At 47.8% G+C, this 19,508-nt stretch overlaps 1 protein-coding gene across 1 annotated transcript; it reads left to right on the top strand.

The window, feature by feature from the left end:
* The first annotated feature begins 3,232 nt into the window (after positions 1 to 3,232).
* Positions 3,233 to 19,211, top strand: SH2B1 (SH2B adaptor protein 1). The gene is made up of 10 exons (XM_054995013.1): positions 3,233 to 3,406; positions 5,120 to 6,048; positions 6,184 to 6,285; positions 7,207 to 7,298; positions 7,582 to 7,688; positions 13,576 to 13,764; positions 14,138 to 14,364; positions 14,467 to 14,638; positions 14,920 to 15,028; positions 19,093 to 19,211. Exons 2-10 carry the CDS (start codon positions 5,197 to 5,199, stop codon positions 19,109 to 19,111), a joined length of 1,869 nt encoding a protein of 622 aa, XP_054850988.1. The 5' UTR covers positions 3,233 to 3,406; positions 5,120 to 5,196; the 3' UTR covers positions 19,112 to 19,211.
* Positions 19,212 to 19,508: the final 297 nt, after the last annotated feature.

The following is a 19,508-nucleotide window of genomic DNA, read 5'->3' as shown; positions in this document are numbered from 1 at the left end:
GTCATTTACTGGGGGTTCTGCTCACTGTTAGCCTCCAGCATGCAGAAAACAATGCTTCCCAGACTTGCACTGCCAATGACTTGAGACACTACTATGGTAGAGCCCAAACGATACACAGTAAGTTTAACAGTGGATCCAGTTTCAAAAGAGTTTGAAAATCTCAGTGCCTTAGGCTCACTGGAGGTCAGCAATATTTTACTTATATAGGAGAGTCCATCTGTACCATCTCAATGCAGACATTTTCCACCTTGAGTCTTAGCGAGGAAAGTGGACTCTAAGTAAGTGAATAAACTGCACCATAACTGTCTCTGTGTATATCATGGAGCTTCTGCCGCCTTATTAACCATTAAATGGATCGGTGTAGTGGCTACACTGATGGACTAGGATCTGAGTGACCTAGTTTCAATTCCCCGCTGTGCCATGGAAGGTTGCTGGGTACCCTTGGGCCAGTTACACACTTTCAGCCTAGGCTACCTTTACAGGGTTGTTGTGAGGAAAAAATGGAGGGAAGAAGAATGATATAAGCCACATTGAATCCTAGTTGGAGAGAAAGGCAGAGTATAAATAAAGGGGGGAAATGTCAGGCAGCATTGTTAAAGATACACATGAACTGAAATGTATCAAAGGATTCTTCACATGGAAAGGGAAATCTAAGACAAGGCTCCCATTGTTTCTTATTTTATAATAATCCATGATGTGTCTTTGCAAGCAAATCTATCTACTGCTTGGCCTCCTCTGATCTTTCAGTTATCACCCCAGTTTCACTCCTTTCTTACTTTTCTTGAACTAATATATTAATTTGCACAGATCAAAATACATTCAGCAGTTTAATCTATATAATTTTATCTCTGAAAGTCTAATATTCAGCATTTCACTTTTTATTGAAGAGTACATACTTTTTGTCTTGAGCTATTCATCTGGAAACATGTTGAGCAGTGATTCACTATGCTTCAGTTCTTCACTAGGTACTTATTTTGTGGTCAAAATGGATGGAACAGCCTCATCAATTTGCAGAAGGCACTACAAATATTTCAAATTGTGACTCCTTTTTCTTGTGACCCATTCAGCAAGCAGAAGCCATAAGCTTCCTTTATGTATTAGTTGTGTGGTTCAGCTGCAACACTAAACTGTAAGGAAGACGTGGGATCGCATTGTTTCACCTGTGCTTTTGTCACAGTGGCATCCTTTAGACTCTGGACCCATTTGGGGCTGAAAGTGGCTTACATTTCCTCCCCTACTCTTCACACACCAACCCTGCTAGCTAGGTTAGACACAGAGAGTTACTGGTTCAAGATCACCCACTTCTATGGCAGAGTGGGAATTCTAATGTGATGCTCCCAGAGCCTACTCCTACACTCTTAGCCACTGAACCTACGCTGCTTGTACTGATGCGAGTGTACTCCTTTGGCTTGGAAACCAGTTTGAAGTTTTATATTCTGGAGGTGTGTGAGGATCTATTGTGTGCCGTGTGTCATGCCGTCAGTACTTGGCTATTACAATGAAATGTATTTGTTGCTGTTCTGTAATACAAATGGTTTGGGGTTTACGTTCCTGTTTTCTTGCGGCATAAATGCACTAGGGCAAAGGACAGGTGAGCATCAGTAGAATGCTGGGTGCAATTCTCCACCCCCATACTCTCTCTCTTCTGGGCACTTTCTTATGTGTTCCATTCTGAACTGAAAGCCTTGCACTGTGCAGCTGCACATCAGAACTTAGATGATCACCTTTATATTACATCATTCACTTATGATTGGCTGCCAAAATAATTTGCTGCAAGCTATTAGAAATGGATAGTAGTGTCTAGACCCTTCCAGTCCTGGTGCCTGACTACATGACCCAGACTCTTACTCCCACAGAGAAAGCTCAGGAATTACAGGTGAACTTAGGTTGGCTGAGAATAAAAATACTAGCAGCCTTTACGTGTGATCCTGTCCAGATTGCGGCTTCCTTGGTAAAATGATAGAATTATGCTTTCAGTCAAATGTTTTGGACAAATTTATGAACATCATTCCTAGCAGTTTGCAGCTCTCTTTGCTCATGATAAGTCTTGTTTGGTTTATGTTTTTTAAAATATGACTGCCCTTGTGTGTTCTAACCATTTTTAACCCTTGAGCTGAGGTTCTGGACAAAAGCCCCATTTGGTATGATTCAATGATACCCAATTGGTATGATTCAGTCTGAGGAGCCTGACAGATCCTGGGGCCAACATTATGGTTTTAGGCTATACTAAATTTTGCTTCCTCTCCCTGCTTTCTAAAAACTCAGTACAAAATGTTCCTTGGTTAAGGAGATTGCCATTTAAGGTGGAAGCAGGCACAATGGAGGGTTGCCTTGCTAGTTTGCCTGCTGCCCTCTCTTCATGGCTGCAGTCACTGTTGGGAGCTAGGAGGAGGGGCTCACAGCTGAAGCAATGGGATCTCCAAGTTCAGAAGCAGTGTACCATTAAATACTGAGCTGATTCAGAGCAACAGCTGGAGGAGGCTTTGGCCTCTGTGCTCTGCCTGCGGGCCTTTCCAGGGGCATCTTGGTCTGACACTATGGGAAGCAGGATGCTGTAGGGATATTTAATCTTTTCCAGCAAGGATCCTATGCTTTCTTCACATGCTATGGTTGGGATTCCACGTGATACTCCTTTCCCTTCCCAAAAATGGATTCAAGAGAGATGGCCTTGTCGCCTTACATTACATAAACGGGAAGATTGTGATTTTTAAAAAAGTGATAGTATTCAGCGGCGGGGGGCGGGCAGTTCAGTGTCGGGAAAGGCACTCTACATATGCACAGAGATGGCCTCCTAAACATGAAAGGTTCCAGGCCGCCGCCGCAGAGTCGCAAACTCTGGGTTGGGAAAGACCAGGAGATTTTGAGGGTGGAGCCTGGGGACGGGAGGAAGCTCAGCAGGCTATAATTCCATAGAGCCCCCCTCCAAGGCAGCCATTTGCTCCCAGGGAACTGATCTCCGTCAGTTGCAATTCCGGGAGACCTCCAAGCCGCACCTGGACCAGGGCCACCCTACGCTGCTTCGTCACCCGGGCAACGAGCGGCAGAAACATGCCAAAGAACTGCGGCGCATCAAGGCCCATATGTAGGATCAACGCCTTGGGTTGTCATAACAACGCATGGAGGACTCAACCAATGAGGAAGGGAAGCTGCGTCAACAACGGTGACGTCACGGTTCTCGTGACCCCTCCCCTCTAGGCTTCAACGTGGGCCTTCTCTCTATGATTTAAGAAAACAACCCTCCTTGCCCCTTTCCCTTCGGGCTGATGACGAAGACGGAACTGAGAGGAAGGAAATAGGAAGGGGTTACCTGAGCAAGGAGACCCGGAAGCGGAAGTGGCGCTCGAGAAGAAACAGGGAGACAGACGGACTGACAAACCCTGGCTGCAAAGGACCTAAGGCCGGGATGGTGAGTGAGTGACAGACGTACGAAGCCCAGCTGGCTTCCCTCCTCTGCGTCGATGCGGCGAGCCTCTTTCCCTGCCACTCCCAAAGGGGAACGGGCTTCTACCTGCTCCTCCCCCAAAGGGTTGCCACTTGCCAGGTCTGGAGCCTGCGAGGACTCCTGTCCGTCTAAACGCTGCGTTGAACTGCGTCTGATAAAACTCTTCATTGTAAACAGCCTTTAAAGGGGCAGGAACCCTTTGCCTGCATTGGGCCTAGTCACCTCAGAGAAGCGTGAAAAGCAGTTTCTTTTCTCCTTTATTTGATCTCCTAATACGCACCTGCAGGACGGGTGTTTGGTTTATGACTCTTTCCGAAGGTTTCTAATTTATCTTTCTGCCCCCTCAATTTATTCCTCCCTTCCTAGTCCGCTTATAGCCAAATTCTCATGGGATGGTGTGTGCTGCATACTATCACCTTCATGCATGTGTATCTGTGTCTTGACTTCAAAATAAAACGTTTCAGTATTTTAAAAGCTTTTTAAAAAGAATCTAGCAAGCATTACATGCTGGGATTTGGTTCTTCTGCTGGTTGCTATGGTATGCTTACTTAACAAGTAGAGAAGGAACATGTTTAATTTAAGGAATGATGCTGTGGTGCCTTGAGATGTGTTCAGAATCAGGAACCCCCTTTATGTTTCAGGTAGATGTTGGTCACCAGTATCTGAAGAAGAGAGTTTTGACTCTTGAAAGCTTATACCTTCTTAAAAAGCTGGTAGACTGTTGTTCTTTTCACTCAGACCCCATATGACATCCCACTTGTGAAAAATTCTCCTTCCCAGTCCAGTGTATATGTTCAGTCTTCTTGTGACCAGTTAACCCCATGATGCTTATTTTCTAGAATATTATGGCCCATCTGTGTATGTTAAATTTGAGAAGGAAGGGTGCATGCTCAGGAGTAACTAATAAAGCATTTCATATTAGGGGATCCTGAATAGGCTTTGCAAGAATCTCAGAACCAGCTGCCCAACTGGTCCACTGATGGCTGCTCTTTTTTACTTTCTGTTAGGCATCTGTTTTATTTCTCTGGACCCTAGTGCTTGGGCTGGGCTGTCAAGCTGTAGCCATTTTGTTGATTTTTGCCAAGGAGGAGGCTTGTGTGCTGTTAAGCCACATGCAAAGGTGCTTTGACCAAATTTTTTCTTTCTGTGTTGAACAGCTATTGGAAAAGGTTCCTCTGAGGTCTAATTCTCTTGTACATTGGAAAAAGCTTACAGTATCTCACTGTTGCCCTTTATAAGGGAAAGATCCTTATTTTTGAGGCTGCCATTGTACTTCCCTGAAAATATGGGTGGTGATTTTACAAGGCAAGATCAGAATATGCACAGAACTCTAGACTGAAACTTGTGCAGTCTTTTTGTTGTTGCTCTCAGTGCAGCCTGGGAGGTCACAATGAGTCCCTCTCCTTCAGTTTAATGATTGTGTATTTAGAGATAGTATTACTTTTTCTGTGCAATTTTTCAAAGAGGCCTCTACACAGTTATAAGGATGTGATATTGTAGGCAGTCACGTTGGGTAAAATGCTTAGTTGGAGCCATGTCATTGTACTGTTGCTTCTCTTGAGTACGTGCGGGGTGTTTTTCTCCCCGTTTACTGCTCCATGACCTTGCAGCAGCAGTTCAATCACATGGTTTCCTCCAGCTATGTTCATAATAATCTCTCCCTCCCTCCTTCTGTAGGTCACAAGGCCACTGGTGCCAGCAGCAGCCCAGTCCTGGCTCTGGGCTTGTTGTCAACTGGCCCCACCTGGGCAACCATGAACGGGAGTGCAGTGCCCCTGTCACCAGCAGGTGGAGGGGTTGTGACGGAGCCTGTGTCTCTACCGTCTCCTGGCTGGCGGGAATTCTGTGAGGCACATGCACGTGCAGCTGCAGTGGACTTTGCCCGTCGTTTCCGGGCCTTCCTTGGTGAGAACCCACAGTTTGCCACACCTGGAGCCGAAGCTGCCTTCTCGCGCCGCTTTGCAGAGCACTTCCTGGAGCATTTTGAGGCAGAGGTGAGCCGGGCCTATGCCAGTGATTCACCCCCTCGGTGTGACATTGCTCCTTTCACCGGCTGTTCCTCAGCACGTGACCTCTCGGAGACCTGCAGTGACTCATCAGTTGCCTCCCCCGTGGAGCCTCCACTTGGGCCACCCTCTGGCCTCTCCAGCAGCCAATCCCGCAGCTCTGAAGATGTTTCTACTGTGGCTGCCGTTGCAGCCACTAAACCAAAGCTGAAGAAGCGCTTCTCTTTGCGCAACGTTAGCCGTAGTGTCCGAGGCAGTGTCCGTGGCATTCTGCAGTGGAAGACCTCAGCTGAATCATCCTCCATTGGTGGTGAGGAAGCAACCACTGGAGCTAACAGCAATTCCAACTCCTCAGGGGGTGGTGACGCCGACCGATGGACTCACCGATTTGAGCGCCTGCGACTGAATAAAGCCTCCCCAGCTGCCCCACGAGTTGAACTTGCTAGTGTGAGGCGTGAGGGCCTGCTGAACTACATTGTTGCTGATGACGGGGCAGGCGGGGGCACCAGGACACGCTGGCAGAAATGCCGTCTTCTCCTGCGCAAAGCAGGAAAAGGGGAGGGGGAGGGTTACCTGTTGGAGTTCTACATCCCACCGAAGGTGAGCAGTGGGTCTTTGGACTAAGGTGGGGGGCGGGGTATGGAGTTGGTGAGGAGAGACCAAAGGCACTTTGTGAAGAGTGTTCCTGGTTTGGGATTTCTTTAACTCTCTCTCTTCCCTGCCTTCAACCACTAGGCATCAAAGCCACGGGTCAGCATTGCCTGCTCCTGCGTAGTGGATGTGCGAACCACAACACCTCTGGAAATGCCTGACAAGGAGAACACCTTTGTGCTCAAGGTCAGCAAATGGTCAGAGTGGGTAAAGAGAAAATAGCAACTGCTTGCCTTGGGCCTGCTTTGTGATTTGGTTTGCTTGCCTGATCAAAATCTGTTGAAGCTCATGTGTTTTTGAGTAGACACCACAAAACATGCTTTTTAAACCTGTCGAAGTATTCTCAGCAAGAGAAATACAAGAAAGTGGATATCTTTTCTGCTGGCTCTGGCTTTCAAAAGAAGCAATAAAGCTTCTTTCCACCAGCAGCCAATGCAAGCTTGGGTTTTAGCGCGTATTTCCTTTTCCTATTGTCCTCCATTTCTGACGAAGAGGAATCCACAGCTGAATGTTCACCCCACACCTGCTCTTTTTCAGCACTCCCTTACTTATTCCAGGACTGGCTGATTTCCTCAAGCAGACTTCTCTCACCCTAGCAACTTTTTCTCATGTCTTTGCTGGGGTGGGGAGTACTAATCATTTCTCAGGAGAGAGAACAGCTCATCAGAACATACAGGGAATTCAGCCAATAACTATGAATGAACACCTGTGGTAGATAGGAATCTTTTCTAGACGGGCATAGAGCAAGACAAGGTTGCCAAAAGAGCTCTCTAGTCACTGCTACCAGTAGTGGCTGCTTGCGACTGACAGCCGGAACAGAGAAGACATGAGCTTGATTCTTGGTCTTTCCTTGCTAAGATAATAGTCTGTGAATCAGCCCTTTTTATCAACTTATGTTTTCATGGTGACTCTTGAAGTATTTCCATTAAAACTGCATTTGATCTCAATAGTTCTTTACAGTGCTTTCCATAAACTGTTTCCTAACCTTCACTGTGGTTCCCTTTCTCACAGACTGATGCTTCCTTTGTTTTTCTTGGATGGGGGTTTAGGAGTAGGCCTCCTGGCCACTTGATATTTACAGATTTTGTTTCCTCCTCCCTGCTCCAGCTGTCAAGTTCCTTGGAGTATATCCTTGAGACGGTTGACTCACTACAGATGCGTTCATGGCTGGCAGACATTCAGGAATGCATGGGCCTGGGGTATGTTGCACTGAACCTGACTGGCCTTCTTTACGAATGAGAGGGTTGTTTTCTGATCCTTGTATAATAATCATTTAAGAAATCAGACAACAGGTCTATCTAGTTCAGCATTCTGTTTCCAATGGCAGATGATGAGATGTCTGTGGGAAGCTCATAAGCGGGGCATGAAAGTGACCATTTTCCCCTGTTGTTTGTTCCTGAAGTTTATTACTCAGGTATATACTGTCTCTGTACATGGAGATTCTGTTTTAGCTCTCATGGCTGATAGAACTTACCTCCCCAGAGAGAGCACCGATAGCTTGGAACAGCCCTGCATGAACCACTCAGAGAGCATGCCCAGCAGAGAGCTTCCCATGGTGCCGAGCGAAAGCAACGAACAGCTTAGCCAAGGTGAGTGGCATTTCCCATTGTACCCGATCCTTTCCGCTGCCCTGGCAAAACTTCCAGCTGTCTTTAGGAGAGAGAGTCAGACCTGTGTGCTTCAGGCTGCCTCATGAAACTTTTTGTCATGCAGAACTGAAACATGCTGTTCCTCCCTCCCTTGTTGTTGTATCCTTTCTTCTAAGTTTTATGAACCTCCAGTGGGATATAACACTTTATGAATGTTTAAGCACTCTTACACGGGAGAGAACATTATTTTAAAGATATACTACACCATCTAATATGCATTTTCTTTTCAAAATCCCATTTTGTTCACGTTTTGTGGTGGAGAGTGCCCTCAAGTCATAGCTGACTTATGGCAACCCCTGGCAGGGTTTTCATGGCAAGATACTAACAGTGCTGGTTTGCCATTACCTGCCTCTGCAACCCTGGTCTTCATTGGAGGTCTCCCATCCATACCAACCAAGGCCAAACCTGCTTAGCTTCTGAGATCCATCGAGATCAGGCTTACCTGGGCTATCCAGGTCAGGGCTTGTTCAAGGTTAATATAGTAAAAATTCATGCAGTTAATAAAATATTTCTTTAAAAAAATGGCCATCTTCAAGTACACTTGTTAAGAGGCTCAGAAACTAGAGACTATTTCTTGCGCTTCTGGTCTTTCACTGGCTCTCTCCGCAGTGGATTTAAGAGCAGCTACATTGGATTAGACCTGTGGTCCGTTGAATCCGGCATCCTGTGCTCACACAATTACCAGCCAAAGGCTGACAAGCAGCAACACAGAAGCCCAAGATGCCTGTCATTCTTCTCCAGCACTGCTGTTCAGAAGTTCACTGCTTCTGAATATTTACAGTGCAATCCTAAGGCCTCGTCTGGCGCCTGCGACTACACATCAGTGTAAATGCAGCACCACTCATCTGCTTCCTAAGGACTTTTGTGGGAGAGCTGGGCCAGCCAGCTGAGCCCTGCAAGGCACATTCAAGAGTGCCCAGGCAACGCATCCAGGATTGACCAATTTCAGGGCGGCAACAGTTGACAGCACTGTGAGTGGCAGGGGAAAGCGTAGCCAGTCCGAGGCCGTGTTTCCTGTCCCCGGTTGCCTTCCATGATTGAGCTTGCTGCAGTCCAGCAGAGGTGCCTGCCCTGAGAGGAGCCCCACCCCAGGGGGTGGGGCACTGATGGTGCAGACAGGGTGCTTGCCCACCTGCTCATCCGACCCCGTTCCCAACAAGGGGCAAACTGGTGGCAGAAATACCACTCGCTTGCAACCCTCACCACCTCTGCCAATGCTGCGCCCTGGGAGATGCACCCCCTCTGTGAAAAGTGAGCCCAGAAAGGCGGCAGGACCTGGCAAGGGTTGCACTCACAGCCTGCAGCACTTGGGATCAGCCCCCAGGTCCTGAAGAGGCAGGTGGTGGGCAGGTTCTTTAGTGAATGTCAGGAGTGCTCATTGGCAACCACATGAGAGGCCAGAAGGCCCATTGGAGATGATGGAAGCAACAAATGCCTATGGACTTGCAGCGCCATTTGAACATATCACTGCTTCACAAAGATGCAAGGAGAACGCGAGTTAGACCTCGAGAGCCATGCTACGGTCCTGAGGTGATGCCCCCCAGAATGGACAGATTGCCTGTGGGACCAGAGAAACTGCTCCAGGGGCCATCATCCACCTCACCCCCTGCACCAGATTTCCCAACACCATCCCTACCTCCACAAACTGCGAAAAGGAGGGTGGTCCAGCCTCCCAGAGGAGCCCCAGAGATTCCAAGATGGCATTCCACATCCCCCACCTCTGGGCACCTCCCCTTTCCCCACATGCAGGGGTCATCTGCCTGGCTTATCAGTTGCCAGCAACTCTGTCTATCAGAGAATGTGAGTCCTCAGTGATGCCCCGCCCCGCCCCACCCCACCAGGCATACACGGGCCACACTACAATTCCCACCTTGAAGTTACATTGAGAGGGGGAAAGGGGCAGGGAAGCTGGATGGGCCCCCAAGGCGCCACTGGACACCTGCTCCTCCCGGCAGCAGAGCCCACCTCATCCATCCCAGCCTTGAGCCAGGAATCATTCACCAGGATGTGTGAAAAGACATCCCTACGGGGAGTTGGGGGGCCTACTGTCATTTATAGGTGAGCAGACAGACAAGCAGTTTGTTTTTCAACACATTTTATTAAACTGGAAAAGGTGAAGAGGTTGTCTGGACATGTGTCTTGCCAATGTCCCTCAACTGGAAAGGGAGCAAAGGCAGTTTGTGCAGCAGTCAGGGCCACAAAACTCATTTCTCATCCTGCACTCACAGGGGCAAGGTAGAGATGCGGGCTGCCTTGGGGAACTGCTCCCGGGGCTGGACCTGTATGGCACTCGTGGAGGATCACCAGAGGCTGGAACAGCCATGCAACATGGTCTCCCTGACCAATTGCGACCTGCCTCCAAGGGAAACAGACACATGTGTGGCAAGGGACCCAGCCCGGTCCAAGGCCAATCCAGTCTACAACGTTTTGAGAGGGTGTCCATGGTTGGGAGCAGCGGTGGCGGTGGCGGCTCCAGTGTCGCAGGTGCAGCCTGCAGCATGACTCTCTGGTGAGAAAGTGCTCTGCATCGGGATGGTCTTATCCTGTGAGGGAGAAAGTCAAGGGGCTGAGCACCCTCCATCAATAGGGAGTTATGAACACCCAGTCAACCTGACCTGTGGCCGTACTTCCATCTCTGCCATGAGGGGCCCCGGCTGAGGGAATCTGAACAGAGCTCCCAAATGGATAGCTGGTGCCTCCTCCCCAAAGGCTGCGTCAAGAGCAGTTTTCTTGGCAGGCAGGCACTGCCACTGTCCCCTCATTGGCGAGCCTCATCTGCAGAGGTTGGCATTTTGGAAAGTTCAGGTGAGGGGGGCTGCTGGCACAAATCAGCGAGCTGGAGTAGCTGCTGCCCCAGCTCCTTCTTACCTGTCAGTGCTCCCTTTCCCCTTCTTGAGCTGGGACTCCGGAGTCAAGATAACCTGCAAGAGAACTTGGGTGGTTCTTGTTAGTCAGACATTCTGGACTTTGCTATTCTTCCCTTGAGTGAGTGCAAACTACTCCCTGTTTTCCACTAAGTCCCCCCAGTGTACTCATGGCCTGCCACCATGAGCACCCACTCTCCCACCTTGCCCTCTAAGTTCTTGTGGCAGGGGACTGCCAGCAGAGCCTTCAGCCACCTCCCTACTTACCTGGGTTCATGGGTGGCGCCGCCGGGAGTTATGTAGAGTGCCCAGGGAGCTGATTCAGTGCATGGAGGGGGACTTGTCCACTATGGGGGTGCACGCTGATTGGTCTTCATGGTAGTTGCCATCTTATGCCCCGTTGAGCCGTGTGGGCGGGGCTGGGTGCCAGGAAGGGGGCCTGAGAGTTCCCATTCAATGGGTGCCTATGGGCTACTCCTTTATTGTGGCCTAATTTTTTGCCGCTGCAAGGGGCATTCCCAGGCCTGGGGCAGCTTTGGAAGCCAACTAATTCATGGCCTGCCCCCCGCCCCCTCCAGCACCGGTGTAGAAACTTGCGCCACACTTATGCCTCCGTCTGGCCACCAAACGTGCCTCTAGCGAAGTGGAGGTTATGTCCACGTAAGTGTGAGTTATGCCTGCGCAAGCCTTAGTCCTCTCCCTGAGCGCTTTCCAGCCCCCCACTTAGGATTGGGCTGCCCATTGCCATGGCTACTGATCGGTCTGTTTTCCTAACTAAACTAGTGGCCATCACAACAAGCTGGCAGTGAGTTGCACAATTTAATTACTTTGAGGGAAGAAGTATTTCCTTTTGTCTGTCCTAAATCTATGGCTTGTCAAGTTCATTGGGTGCCCTCGAATGCCATTGTTACGGGAAACAGAGAAAAAGTTATCTCTAGCCCCTTTCTCCACCCTCATGCGTAGATCTGTAAGCCTCTGTCATGTCCCATCTTTACTTAAAAAGCCAAAACTCCTTAACCTTTCCAAATGGGAAAGATGCTCCACCATCTCAGACACTTTAGTTCATCTTTTCTGTACCTTTTCCAGCACTGCAGTATCTTTCTTGAGATATGATGACTGAAACTCTACTCAGTATTGCAAATGCTGTCATCCCATAAGCAGATGCAAGGCTATTATAATACCAACGGTCTTGTTTTTAATCCTTTTCCTAATCTTCCCTAGAATAGAATTTGCCTTATTCACGACTAACTTCATATTAGGCTGGCATTTTCACTGAGCTATCTCCTATGACTCCTAGATATTTTTTCTGGTCAGCAGCTCTCAGTTTAGATCTTATCATTGTATAATTAAAGCAGAGATTCTTCACCCTAATGTGTATCACTTTGCACTTGAAATAAATCTCATTTGCCCTGGCGTTGCCTGTTCACCCAGTTTAGAGCAATCTTTTTGGAGCTCTTCACAACCCCTATTTGATTTTAACCATACTAAATAATATGGTGTCACATGCCAAACTTGGCTGATCATCTCCTAATCAAGGTCATTTAAGAGCAAATTAAATATCACTGATCCTTGGGGAGCCTCTTCCATCTGTCCGTCCATCCTTTCTTCCATCCGTCCTTACTTCCTTACTTAGATCTGCCATTTACTGTCTACTCTCTGATGTCTAGGCTAGCTGTTACCCATATTTTCAAGTCTTTTTATTTTTAAAGAAATCTTGTAAATAAAAAAACTAACTAACACATTTCTGTCTTACATGGGCATTGAACCAATTGACCATTGCACTCATAGGAAAGTAAACATATAACCCAAAAGTGAATACTTGCAGGAAGTTAATCTAAAATATGTAAAGGAATTGGATTAGATTGATACAATAACTATCTTTTTAAAAATTAACATTTATGAATGCCTTTGATGTTAAGTTATTACATGCTGGTAGAACCATATCTGTATACTTCCACTTGACCCTGTACAAGAATATTTTTTCACAATTTAAAAACTACTGAAGCATTGGAATTAGGCTGGTGAAGGCCACTAGGTCTAAGGGGAAAGCTCTGAAACCTGTTTCAGTGGCTGTACAGGGCCTCAAGTTTCTTAGCTGTAGGCATTCCCATAAGATCATGGGTTGGATCCAGTGCAAAATTTCTGCTTGTGCAAGGTCTTGCACTAAATCAAAATTACTGTATCCCCACTTTAGTTTCCTCTTGCATGAGATCCTACGCAATCAGTTTCTGGGAAATATATAGGGAGGGAAGTGCAAGATATCGTGCCAGCAGAATTGTGCTAAGGCTCCTTATGTTTCTATTTGTGCATTGATGAATCCAAGTCCATAGACCACTACTTTAAATAAATTCTGTATCTAATTGAATAGTCAATGGATCTATTCAGTGCTTAAAAGGCTGCTTTTTCCCGTATGAGTCTGGCCAGCAACTAACATGTGGGCTGCAGCAAGACAGACCAAATTATCTGGGTTACATGAAGGAGGGGAGAAAGAGGCTTTTATTGGCAATGGAATTTGTACTAATTCCACCTTGTTGTTATTCTCCTCTGAACCTATGGTCGAGAGGTGAGCTATAAATTCTTTAAGTGAAAAATAAGTAAACGCATATGAGATGTTCTCAGTAGAGAGCCAGTGTGGTGTAGTGGTTAGAGTGTTGGACTAGGATCTGGTAGGACCCAGATTTGATTCCCCTCTGTGCTACGGAAGCTTGCTGGGTGAACTTGGGCCAGTCACACACTTGCATCCAAATCTACCTCACAAGGTTGTTGTGAGGTGAAAATGTAGGAGAGGAGAACAATGTGAGCCACGCTTGGCCCCTATTGGGGAGAAAGGCGGAGTATAAATAAAGTAATTAATAATAAAGAAATAATAAACAAAATGTATCCTAAAGTTACTTGAAACAGGAGCTTTCTAGGAAACCAAATGCCTGCCCAGACAGTGACTTGGTACTTGTGTATGCTTGTAGGTGCCTATGGTGGACTGATGGACCGCCCATCTGCGTCCATGTCCCCCAGCTCAGTCTCCATTGCTGCCTCGCACTTTGACTCAATGGAGCTGCTGCCTCCTGAACTGCCTCCTCGGGTGCCTATTGACGAAGGTCCGTTTCCTACTGGCCTCCTCCATACAGCCTTCCCTGAAACCCCAGACGCCACAGGTAATGGTTTGAAGTAGACCACCTCTATCGGTAGAAACCTGTGCACCAGCTTAGGTCAGCCCCCCATTTGATGGGGTCGTACTGCACATTCTTGGTTATGGTGCCAGTACTTCGGAACAGTCTACCAGAGAAAGTGCAGGGTGCACCTAATGGGGCAGCTTTTCACAAGACCCCCCTTTTTTTTCTTGTTCATTGGTTCTTTTGAGATTAATTGAGATCTGGCTGCTGGACTGCACAGACTTTTTAAATCAATAAAATGGGAGCCAGTGCTCTTGCATTCTCTTTGGTGGGCTGGAGTCAGGCAGCAGCTAGGAGTGAGATTGTTCTCTGGCTGGGCTTTGGGAATCTACCACTCCATATATCCTTGTCTCAGGTTCCTTCCTCTTCCAAGGGGAGCCAGACCCAGGTGGAGGAAGTTTTGGTGACTCAGAGCACCCCCTCTCTGAGTACCCATGGTTCCATGGCACCCTGTCCCGCCTCAAAGCAGCCCAGCTGGTGCTGGCAGGGGGAGCCAGCAGTCACGGTGTCTTCTTAGTGCGGCAGAGTGAGACGCGGCGTGGCGAATACGTTCTGACCTTTAACTTCCAGGGGAAAGCCAAGGTAAGCACGAAAGGCATGGATACCCGGGGGAAAGTTCTGGGGCAGGCAAGCAGGCAGAGTGTCTCGTGAGTGATCTCTCACCAGGCCTTCTCCTGTCACCAGCACCTGCGCCTCTCCTTGAATGAGGATGGGCAGTGCCGGGTTCAACATCTCTGGTTCCAAACCATCTTTGACATGCTGGAGCACTTCCGGGTCCATCCCATCCCCCTCGAGTCAGGCGGTTCCAGTGACGTGACGCTCGTCAGCTACGTGGTTGCTTCGCAACGACTGCACGGTGAGAACAGGAAGAACAGAGCTGGGGGAGGCATGGGGAGTGGAGAGAGCATAAACACTGTTCCTGTCCATGTCATGCTCCATTTCCCTCCCATACTCTTCCATCATAATTCCAGGCGTATACCCTCCTTTCTCCCTCTCCAAGTGTTCTGCTCCAGCCCTGTACAATATGCATATGCAACATAGGGGGGGGGGCAACCCTTTCACTCCCATCTCTCTGAGCTGCTCTTCCCTCTTCCACCACCCCTCTCCCTATTTCTGACGTGGGCATCTCTGTCACAGGCCGGGACCGGGCTGGGAGCCGAGCGCCGGTGTCTGGGTTCAGTGGGGACCCTGACTCGCCCCCCAACCTCATCTCCATCCTTGCTGCCGCCTCCGCGGGTGACTGCGTGTAAGTGTGCATTAGCTGTAGGGGGGCTGGGGAGAAGGCATGGATATGAGAGTTTGTGTGTGTGTGTGTCACAGCCCCACACCATAGCCCATCACTCTCCATGGGTCGTGCAAGTGTGCGGTGTCCACACCATCTGCTGTGTTATGCAGTGCCAGGCAGGGAAGAGGTTTTAAGAGTGAAGGTGCTCCTCAACCACTGGCCCTTAATTTCTATGACTAAACAGCATCTGGAGTCTTATAGGAATTGCTGCTGGCCACATCCAGCAGATAGCATGTCCTGTATGGTATGCAGCCCTATTGGCGTCTTCTATGCTTCCCTAGTAACCTTATAATTATTTTAATGTAATACATACAGTAGGGGTGGGACCATTGCTTAGAAGTGGAGCACATGTGTGTGCAGAAGATTCCTGATTCAATCCAGATAAAGATATTGGGCAGCAACATGAGTTGGGAAAAACCTTTCTCTACACAAGACCCCTGGAGAGCTGCTGCCAATCAGAAGAGACAATGAGCAAGGTGGGCCAGCAGTCTGATTCTGTGTAAAGCAGCTTCATATTTTCAGGGCCCGACTGCATTGGGCTACAGCAGTGTTGTGCCATGCAGCCTGATTGATCGTGGATATTATAATGGCGCGCAGTTACAGTCAATGGGTGGATCCACCCATTTTGTGCACCCAGCAGTAGCACCTTCCTCCAACACATGAGGCTTTTCTGCCAATGCCGTTAGTTGAGTAGAATGGTCAGATGGAACTCTGTGTACCTAGACTCTGTACCATTCCACCCCCCCCCCCCTCCAAGCAATCTGCAAGCCACATATGGCTGTTGCAATTCTGAATTCCACTGACCCCAAACTCCTCATTCAGAGCAGGTCAGAGGCAGAAATTGAGGGTGATGTCAAGCCAAGGAAATGCAGAACTGAGCAGTAGACATGGGCACGAATCGAAACACGAAGCAAACTGTCACGAAACGGGCCGTTTTGTGTACCATGAAACAGCGTTTTGTGGGGCCACAGTTATCACGAAATTCATGACTTTTTTGCCTGTTTCGTTAGCTTCGTGAATGATTCGTAATTGCAGACAGGCTGGCGCCGATCCATTGATTCCCTAGACAACAGACCTTTTGTTGCCATTGGAAACCCCAATCATAGCCCACTTACCCTTGATTGGCAGCTCTTCTAGCCATCTGGAGAGCTTCCATTCTGTCCTATACAGCCAGGAGCGGGGGGGTCAGTCCCCTAGGCAACCAAGGAGGTGGGCCTTCTGTAACCATGGGCACACCAATCTCAGCCCTCCAAACTCTGTTAGGCAGGTCTGTCAGCCAATCACAGACCTCCTGTTCTGATCTATGTCAGCTTTTTGCTGGGATTGGAGTGGGAGAGTGTGTGGAAGGATTTGGGATTGTGCTTTTGGCTGCTGCTGCTTTAAGGAGACTGAAAGAAGCCTCTTATTTCCAGCTCTTGGCCTTGCTGTGGGAAGGTCTTTGGGTGAGGGTGCCTTTTTCCCTCCACCCCACCCCTCACTCTGTCTTCCCGGCCCAGCTTCACCACGGCCAGTCCTTTGTCCTCCTCTGATCCAGCAACTCCCGGTCCCCGTTTCAGTCATGTACTCTGGTAGCACTTCCCTTCTCTCCCTTCCTGATCAACGTATTGCAAACTGGGAGGGTGGGTGGAGGAGAGCCTGCTGAAGTCTCCCTGCGAGTTTGGCATCTCCTGGTATAAAGGGGGCCGTTGAAATGCCCCGGGTTCTGACAAATCATGAAACTAACAAATCGTTTCGGCAAACGTGTTAATTTCATGAAACTTCATGATTCGCAATTCGTGGATCGTGATGAAACACGAAACTCGTTTCGGGCTTTTTCCGTTTTGTGACCATGTCTACTGAGCAGTCCTTACCTTCCCTTGATCTGCCTGGTAGTCTTTATAATGTCTAATGAGATGCTCAGAGCATTTTCCAGAATTTAAGAGGACAGCTGTCCTACTGATTAAGAAAGAAATGAACGTAAGGTAGGTATCCCCTAAAAGGAGCTGAATTAATGTGTGGAGGAGAAAATATGGGGGAAGGAATGGCACACTTTTACCTCTAGTGGTGGGAGCTGAACTGCAAAGATTTTTAAAAAAATGTGTCCTAAAGAACTTCAACTTGATGTTGGTGCTTTTGTGCTGCACAAACATTGGTAGGGAACGATGGTTGTTGTGGGTTTTCCGGGCTGTATTGCCGTGGTCTTGGCATTGTAGTTCCTGACATTTCGCCAGCAGCTGTGGCTGGCATCTTCAGAGGTCTTTTGGTGCTACGCCTCTGAAGATGCCAGCCACAGCTGCTGGCGAAACATCAGGAACTACAATGCCAAGACCACGGCAATACAGCCCGGAAAACCCACAACAACCATCATTCTCCGGCCGTGAAAGCCTTCGACAATACATTGGTAGGGAAGCCAGTCACCAGCTTTCTAGCTTTCTGCTGTGCCATTTGTGCTGTTAAATAAGGTGTATGGCAATTTACATGCATGGAATTCTCAGAATTCAATACGCAAACTTAATCTGCTTTAAATAACTTGCTAAAGACCTCTCTGTTGAGTATTGTTACAGTTGTGAGTATCTTACAATTCCCATCCCAGTGCAAAATATGCCATGGGAACAGCATGCAGAAACTCGTTTTTTTTTAAAATGTCAAGTTTCTGGTTGTGTGGGTTTGAGAAGGTATGGATGAGTTGGTAGGAGCCCAGTAGTGATGCTAAAGTGTCCTGTATATGCAGCACTTTGCATCTCTCTGAGGCTAGTAGGACTAGTCTGTTTCAAAATAAGAGTTGGTACTCCAAATAATATGCAGTGCCACTAAATAAAAATAAAACTTGTAAATCATTGCAAAACATAACTAGCTTATTAATTGTATGAGTTTTAGTTGATTATTCAAAATCTACAGATGTTTGTGCTTGAATAAAACATTAGCTTTAGGAAAATATGCATCATCTAAAAACAAAAGCACGGTTTTCAGCATGGATCATCTTAGAAGAAACATGTCCTCTTGTGACAGAGCAAGGGAGGAATGCCTCTTCTAAGGAGGTCAAGCCACTCGTGGATTTACAAATTCTTAATTATGTTCAATAGAATTTTTTTTAAAAAATCTGTTGCCTGTTTGAGCTGAGCTAATTAAAGTGTGTTAAGACATCACAAACAAACCTCTCATGCTCTCTACTCCTTCCTCTGTCCCTTGTTGTGAGGCACAGAATAAAGACTTCCTGTTTTGAATCAACTCCACTTGAGTGGTACCTCAGCTCAGCAGCACAGGTTTGTTTCTTGCCTACAAACCTGGACTATAGACCAGGATTCAACTATGGCTTCAGAATAAAAGACAAGAAACAAAGCATGGTTTGTCACTTCACCCAGTTTGGATGTTATAATAAACCTCAATTTGTTGAAACCCAGAAAGTCTTTGATTCCCCGCACAGCACAAGAGGAGAGAGTTAATTGTGTGTCCCACCAAAGACTTCAGAGCTATGGATGCAGCCCAAATGTTAGAACCCTAACAGTTTTGTATTATCTAAAAGGCTAAATAGCACATCCACATCAAAATGCACTGGCACAACAAAATCTTCTGATCAGAGTATTTGGCAGATTAATTTATGCCAAATGAGCAAATGGGAGGGCAATGCAATTTGCATATTTTATATAAGTTGTTTTAAAAAATCATCAAAATGTACTCATAGCCTGAAAGCAATACCAACTTGCTCCTCTTGCTGCACTAACTTTTTGTAATAATCCTGGTGACGTTTTTTCCTGTCTCACCACAGCTAGTCTAATGGGTGTCCATTGCTATATAATGGTGCAAAGCTGTAGTCTGAGCTGTTTGTTGCTCCCCCTTCCCATCCTGTTGTCCTCCAAGGTGTTTGAAGTGTTCTGACTGACCAGCCACTATTGTTGCCACTATTTAGCTTAAAGGCACTGGGGTAGGAAAGCAGCCTGTTTTGGACTCGGTGACTTTGGGGACAGAATCTTGGATGATGCATGCCTGTTCTTCACTTAACCTCCAGCCATCCTCTCTTTGTCCATGTCTTTCCGCTCTCTCTACAGAACCGAACACCTCTCGTAACTTTCCGCCGGCGCCACCTCCACTCCCTCCAGCTCGACCTCCTCAAGTTAATCCTGACCATGGACTGTTGGAGGCCGAGGGGCAAGTCCAGGAGGAGGGCCTGACGGAGTTGGAGGCAGACGAGGGAGCAGCTGCAAGGGGAGGGGGTACCCTCTCCCTGCCGGAGGAGCCGGAAGGACGAGCCAGGGCTGTGAACAACCAGTACTCATTTGTTTGAGCCCCGTGGGTGTGGGATAGAGGAGGGAACCAGCCCTCAGTTCAATGCCCCTATATCTCCAGTGAAGATCTAACCCTGACCATGGGTACAAGATGGGCTTGAATACCCAATAGACTTCTACACTTTCCTCAATGACCTTTTGATGGGGGAGCAATCTTTATCCCTCAGCCCTCCCTCTTT

Source organism: Eublepharis macularius, chromosome 12 (assembly GCF_028583425.1).
Source record: "Eublepharis macularius isolate TG4126 chromosome 12, MPM_Emac_v1.0, whole genome shotgun sequence".
NCBI classification, from domain to species: Eukaryota; Metazoa; Chordata; class Lepidosauria; order Squamata; family Eublepharidae; genus Eublepharis; species Eublepharis macularius.
This window is presented reverse-complemented; position numbering and strand designations above follow the sequence as displayed.

Coding starts and splice junctions, on each gene's coding strand:
- SH2B1 (XM_054995013.1), top strand. CDS start 5,197: ATGAACGGGAGTGCAGTGCCCCTGTCACCAGCAGGTGGAGGGGTTGTG. Junction 6,049..6,183: donor AGTTCTACATCCCACCGAAG/GTGAGCAGTGGG, acceptor TTCAACCACTAG/GCATCAAAGCCACGGGTCAG. Junction 7,689..13,575: donor CAACGAACAGCTTAGCCAAG/GTGAGTGGCATT, acceptor GTATGCTTGTAG/GTGCCTATGGTGGACTGATG.